Here is a 7280-nt window from a genome sequence, read left to right on the forward strand (position 1 = left end):
AGAAAGATGAAACTAATGTTTCATTATGTTCCACCACCTGACAGTACAGTGCAAGACCTTTCTTCCTAAATTCTACCCTGCAGAAGAGGGGCTTGGGGAACTAAAGGCTGCAGATATAAGACACCTGGGCTTTATTTTTGTTTTCTTGTTTCAAATTCTGCTAGCAACTAGGATTTTCCACACATATCAAAACACTACCTGTGGTTAAACTCCTTTTTGCACATTTAGCTTTGTGAATTTGTACTTTAAGTACACTTTTAATCTTGTCCAACTCTAGAAGCCTGATTCTTTGAGAAGGTGCTTTCTAAATCTTTGTTCTTGCATAATAATAAAATGTTACGGGCATTGCAGTACTCTAATGCTGAGCAGATGAAATGTCATTAAAGACCTACTGTAGCCAAGATGCAGATGTGGGGCTCTCAGCAACCCTCTGGCTGTGTTTTCCATTGGACTTCACAATCAGAGGTTTGAACCAGAGCTTCAGTTCACAATTATAAACTGACAATGTTTTACCATGTAGGGTTGAGAGTTTAGATTAACATTTGCTTTGTTCTTGTTCACATGCCACACTGATAAATATTGTAGAAATACTAAAGACAGCTTAGCTCTCAGATGAAGAAGTTTTAATTTCTTCCACAGAGGAAGTCTGGACTAAATCTTGTATTTTAGAAACCATCTCAAAATCTTATTCAAGTGCAGGCCCTAATTGTATCAATGAGATAAATGCTTTTCATCTGTTCAATTGCCAGTTGTCAGCACCTTAGAGAAATAGCCATACTTCTTTATTAGTGTGATCTCAGAAAAAACACAAAGATACTTTCTATGGCCCTTCTCCTGAATTGCAGTTCATCTATCTCAGCTTTGCCCTGGCTTTAAAAAACCTGATGAGACTGTCTCTTTCCCAACTATGCAGAATATGGTATGTCCTGGCTCCCCCAACCCCATTTCCCACCTCCTATACTTCCAGCTACACTTTTGGAAATAAGTTTCAGTGATTGTTACTTAGGGAGTAGATAAAAAGCTTGATGGCAGATCCCTGTATAAAACACGGGTGAGCCAGGGTACATCATTGTCCCACTCCAGGGTACACCATGGAGTACATGGATACAAAAAAGAAGAGGAGGAATTGGACCAAGGATGGAGGGACACTGGCCCAGGTTGCCCAGAGAAGCTGTGGCTGCTCCTTCCTGGAAGTGTTCATGGCCAAGTTGGATGAGGCTTTGAGCAACCTGGTCTAGTGGAAGGTGTCCCTGCTGATGGCAGGGGCGTTGGAACTGGGTGATCTTTAAGGTTCCTTCCAACCTATACCATTCTATGATTCTGTGATGATTCTATGAATTGATTGAGCTGTTCTTCTTCTCTCTCATAATGAGAACTATACTTTCTGAAGAGCTACCTTTCTCGACATTAGGGTGTTTTTCTCCCTTTCAGTCTGTGCAATGCCTTAATCTTGAGCTGATAAGTAAATAAGGCCTGGTTTTTGCAGGCAGCTTCAACAGCATGTTTTGCAAAATACTCATTTCTCATTCTTGCTCAGACTAGCTGCTGACTTTGCTCTGGTACTAGAGTCTTTTTCCGATAAATTCTTTTGCATACTTGCACACTGTTATGAAAGTTTGCAGATAGCAGTCTTGGTAAATATCAGCTATTATAACCACAGCACCGTGACCTGTATTTCCTGTTATTCTGTCTTAATGAGCTGGCGGATGTGCTGGAGATGCTGTATTGACATTTATGACCTGTATTTACTGGAAAAAACGAGAAGTAAATTGTGATAATCTGAACTGTCTGCCCTGCCTAATTTAATCTTTAATAAAGGATATCTTCCATGTGGAAGAACAGGAGCTGTTTGAATGCTATACCTGCCCAGTCTATAGAGAAAGCCAACTCTAGAGGCTGATTTCAGGAGAGAGAAGTAGAAGCCTGTTCCAACATCAAACTGAGACCTTTGCCTTTTTTTTCCAAACAAGCTGCAGTAGAAAGCACACAATCAGAGAATGGTGGGGGTTGGAAGGGACTTCTGCAAATCATCTAGTCGAGCCCCCCCTGCCAAAGCAGGTACATCCAGAGCAGGTTGCACAGGATGGCATCCAGGCAGGTTTTGAATATCTCCAGAGAAGAAACCCCCCCAGCCTCTCTGGGTAGCCTGTCCCAGGGCTCTGGCATCCTCACAGTAAAGAAGTTTTTTTCTCAGCTTCAGATGGAACCTCCTGTGTTCCAGCTTGTGCCCGTTGCCCCTTGTCCTGGCCTTGTCACTGGCCACCACTGAGAAGAGTCTGGCCCCATCCTCTCGACACTCGCCCTTTAGATATTGATAAACATTGTTAAGATCCCCTCTCAGTCTTCTCTTCTCCAGGCTAAACAGACCCAGATCTCTCAGCCATTTCTCATAAGACAGATCCTCCAGTCCCCTCATCATCTTCCTAGCCCTTCACTGGACTCTCTCCAGCAGTTCCTGGTCTTTCTTGAACTGGGGAGCCCAGAACTGGGCACAATACTCCAGATGTGGCCTCACTAAGACAGAGGGAGGGATAACTTCCCTCCACCTCCTGCTTGGCCACACTCTTTTTAATGCACCCCAGGAGACCATTTGCCTTCTTGGCCATGAGGGCATATTGCCGTCTCATGGTTAATTTGCTGTCCACCAGGACTCCCAGGTCCTTCTCCTCAGAGCTGCTTCCTAGAGCAGGTCAGCCCCTACCCTGTACTGGTGCATGGGCTTATTCCTCCCCAGGTGCAGGACTCTACACTTGCCTTTGTTGAACTCCATTAGGTTCCTTCCCACCCAGCTCTCCAGCCTGTCCAGGTCTCAATGAATGGCAGCACAACCCGCTGGTGTGTCAGCCACTCCTCCCAGTTTTGTATTGCCAGCACACTTGCTAAGGGGCCACTCTGGCCCATAATCCAGGTCATTGATGAATATCTTAAACAAGACTGGATCCAGTACTGACTCTTGGGGAACACCACTAGCTACAGGCTTCCAATTAGACTCTGCATGGCTGATCACAACCCTCTGAGCTCTGCCATCCAGCCAGTTCTCAATCTACCTCACTGTCCACTCATCTAATCCAAACTTCCTAAGTTTACATATAAGGATGTAATGGGAGACAGTGTCAAAAGCATTGCTGAAATTGAGGTAGACAACAGCCAATGCTCTCCCCTTATCTACCCAGCCAGTCATTCCATCACAGAAGGCTATCAGGTTGGTCAAGCATGATTTCCCCTTGATGAATCTACGGAATCACAGAATTGCCTAGATTGGAAAAGACTTTTAACATCATTAAGTCCAACCATTAACCACACTGACAAATCCCTGACTAACCCATATCCCTCAGCACTATGTCCACATGCCTCTTCAATCCCTCCAGAGATGGGGACTCCACCACTGCCCTGGGCAACCCCTTCCAATGCCTCAGAACCCTTTCAGGAAAGAAATTCTTCCTCACATCCAATCTTAACTGCCCTTGGCACAACTTGAAGCCATTTCCTCTTGTCCTTTCACTTGTTCCTTGGTTGAACACACTGACTTCCACCTCTTTACACCCTCCTTTCAGGTAGTTGTAGACAACAGCAAGGTCTCTCCTCAGCCTCCTTTTCTCCAGGCTAAAAATCCCCAGTTCTCTCAGGCTCTCTGAGGCATGTGCTCTAGACCCTTCCCCAGCTCCGTTGCCCTTCTCTGGACACACTCCAGCACCTCCATGTCCTTCTTGGAGTGAGGGGCCCAAAAATGAACACAGCACTCAAGGTGCAGTCTCACCAGTGCTGAGTACAGGGATAAAAGAACTTCCCTGGTCTTACTCCTAATAACCTTCTTTTCCTCCAGATGCTTAGGGGTGACATCAAGAATGAGCTGTTCCATCACCTTTCCAGGGATGGAAATTCTGAACTGGTTTAACACACAGCTTGTGTTATACAGAGATTTATCTCATTCTCCATTCCCTCCAAAGCAAACTCTCTGAATCTTTGGTCAGACTAGAATTGGTGTGATAGAGGTCTTTGATCCTCTTATCGTTCCTCAGCCTGAGACATGATATTCCACAGCTACAGTCAACCTGGTTCTATCCCTCTACTCAGAGGGAATAAACACCTCCTCACACACTCATACAGGCTAATCTTGACACCAGAAGAGCAACTCCAGTGACTTATCAAGCACTTTAGTGATGTTTGCTGGCTGTCCTCTAATGGAGGTTCCAGAAGGACTACCAGAGGTCCTTTGTGAAATCTTGCAGTCCTGTTGGATGCCAAGATGTCTACAGCAAGACTAGATGTCCACATTTAATACCTGAACCATACTCTAGACTTGCAGTGCTTGTGTCTGGAGGTACTCAGTTAAAAGGAGCCATGTCCTAGTCCAGCATCAGCCAAGTCATTCAAAGTACAAGTACTCTGTACAGAGATTCAGTATGTGCAAATGCAATTATGCTGCTTCACTTGCAGAGTTCAGGCATAATTCTGGTCTCTATCTTAAAAATATGTTTGTCATTGCCTCTGTAATTACACTTGGGGAAGTCAAACTACCAAAACCATCCAAGATCATTCTCAGAACTTTTAAAGGGGAAGATTTCTATCTGAGTCAAAACTAAAGGTTAATTAATAGAGGAAGACACCCAGTATATGATGAGAAATCAAGTGTTCAATGGACTAAATAGTTCTTTAGTACCAAAACAGGGTATGTCCTGGACTTATAAGACTGCTTATAATAATACCCTATTTGTGTTCATGTATAGATTTATTCATGCATCACCTAAACTGTGGGTGAGATTTACTATTATTTCCTCTGCTCCTTTCAACAATGTTAAGGAAAGTATTTTGAGGGTCAGAAGGAGCAATTCTGCTTATCTAATCCACTCTTTAAAGCCCACAGGTGAATGCGATGGCTTAACCCATCTGTGAAAAAATTGTCTGGAAAAACAAAAACAAAAGCAAAAAACCCAAACTTGAAGTGGCTGCTCATAAACATCTGTCATTTTCACAAAATACTTTTCCATGCTTTTTCTTCCAAAATGAGATTGGGTTTCAGTTCCCAGAACCAGTTTTAACTTTTATATGCTGGAGATTTAGTTTCTAGGAAAAAAAAAAAAAAATCACATAAACACAGAATCATAGAACCATTTGGGTTGGAAGGGACCTTTAAGGGTCATGTAGTCCAACCCTCAGTTCAAATAATTTCAACTGCAAAAGAAAGAAACTTTCTGAATTAGAGATTAGAATTTCTTCCCAGTGCAGTGTGAAACTATGACTTAAACATGAACCCAGATAGAGGTATCTCATTTTTATTTTTTTTCCTTTATCTAAGGTAAAAATGCATATTCTAGTGTTTGGAAAATAAAGTTAGCTCTGCCCAGGCTAACATTTCCCTGCTTATAATTACTGCAAAAACACTATTACTGTCTGACAGGACAAAGAAGTTAATGATATGCCAATCTCCAACTATTAACTTTAGAAATTGATGTTTCTGTCTCATTTCCCAAAATTCCATTTGTCCCTGCTCCATCCTCGTAAGAATCTTGTTGAGAAATAATCCTGGGTTCATTTTCTTTCAGCCTTCACTCTTCATCTAGAGTTTATATTCATTCTCCATAAAGTTAGACCTATTCAGAAACACTAACCAGCAGACACTGCTCCTGCCTTCATACCTTCATAGCCTGTCCTCCAAATCTTACTTACCTGGGTCAACTTTAAATCTAGTCCCTCTTCCAAACACAAATTTATTGTATCTTTCAGTTTCTCACTCAACAAGAAGCCTTTGCAATAAATTCCTATCTACGAGCTGCATATACCAATGGCTCCTGATCCAAAGCATGTGGGAAAGCTGTCTACCAGAGGGTGACACACAGAGATATTTAAATTTCCTTCCATCTTTTCAGGTTTTGAAAGCATTTTAAAATATAACTGAGGAAAGGAAAGAGACTTACGATGCATTACAAGAAGTTTGGTTCCTCTTCCAAATACAATTTTTCTAGTTCCTGACTGCTCACACTTTAACATCAGTTTTTACAAATATGGAAGGGAACTTTACTCTCGTACTCACAACAAATTCTCTTGGGCTAAAAGTTAGAAAATCTGATATCCAAGATATTAGTCAGAATAATTTCCAGACTGTGGGAATATAACAGAAGATTGGTGAGGAGGACTGTAAAAGCGACTTGCAGCTGGGGTGTCCAAAAACACACACATCACACTGCTAATCACTGTTTAGTCTTATGTACCTGACAAGTAGAACGTCTGCCTTTAGATAACACAGGCCTGGGATAGCCTCAGGGGCACACTGAACGTGCCTGGGATTCCTGCCCTGCTGTGAGAAAGATCAAAGCACAATGGAAAACTACTGCATGCTAAAAATCCCTGATATATACAGGTGTGGAATCTCTCACTCTAGAAAGGACTGAGCTCCACGGTGCCTGTGTTCCCACTTATGTGCCTCTGCTCCGGGTGCTGCTTTGAAGATCCCCCGGGGTTGCAAGGTAACGAGAATAAATTTGCTTTTTCTATTTTATCCATGGTTCTTTTGGTTGTTCCTGCGTCCTGCCTGTGTCGGCTCACACACAGACATTGTGTAATTATCTTAAAGATGCAAAAATTAACTCTGAAAACTTGAATAGCCAGGAATTCTATTCAACTGCTAAACTTTTTATGTAGTTAACTGCTTGCAGTACTTCATGTGTGACTGCACCAGGTTGTGACTACTAAACCTGTGTGAGCATTACCATCTTCTCTAGCTGCTCTTTTCTGCAGTGGGTCACTGCTGCACCATAGCCAAACACTCCCTGTATTCCCAGACACATCAGTACTCCAACTAGTTTTTGTCAAGGGAAGCCAAAAAGAAGTTGGAACATGCTTCTATGAAAGTCACTAGTCTATCTACCCAATGAACAAAAGATTTGCCAGTCCTGGTGTTAATATGGAACAGAAAGCTCAAACTTACTTGGAGTAACAAGAAGTTGGGTCCCAGTTCCAAATGTGAGTTTCACGTATCCCTGATTGGCACACTGGTGTCAACCTCTACAAAAATGTAGGCAGTTTTTTCCAACTTATACTGACAATCAGGTCAACAGACATTTGAGAGCAGGGAATAACTTAAGGAAGTAATGATGAAACACATTGATTTAAGCCACCATTAAAGTACCAAAAAAATCTACTAGAAAATTATCAGGTTCAGAAACAAGGAGAACAAATAAAAAAAAGTTCATTTATTCACCTATTACAATTGTGTATTACACCTTTCGGGGCAATATTAGGGACAATCTGTCTTTTTGCATCTGTAGCATCACCAAAAATTC

General features: G+C 42.2%; 1 gene segment (V, D, J or C); it reads right to left on the reverse strand.

Annotated features, from left to right (window-relative positions):
* LOC104525396 (T cell receptor alpha constant-like) overlaps positions 1 to 6989 on the reverse strand; it is a gene marked incomplete at both ends in the record, with an annotated part of 9698 nt that extends 2709 nt beyond the window's left edge. Inside the window, 1 exon segment of the C gene segment in view lies at positions 6926 to 6989. Within this exon segment, the coding sequence occupies positions 6926 to 6989 (64 nt within the window).
* Positions 6990 to 7280: the final 291 nt, after the last annotated feature.

The sequence above is a fragment of the Antrostomus carolinensis genome, unplaced genomic scaffold (assembly GCF_000700745.2).
Source record: "Antrostomus carolinensis isolate BGI_N321 unplaced genomic scaffold, ASM70074v2 scaffold19415, whole genome shotgun sequence".
Taxonomy (NCBI): Eukaryota; Metazoa; Chordata; class Aves; order Caprimulgiformes; family Caprimulgidae; genus Antrostomus; species Antrostomus carolinensis.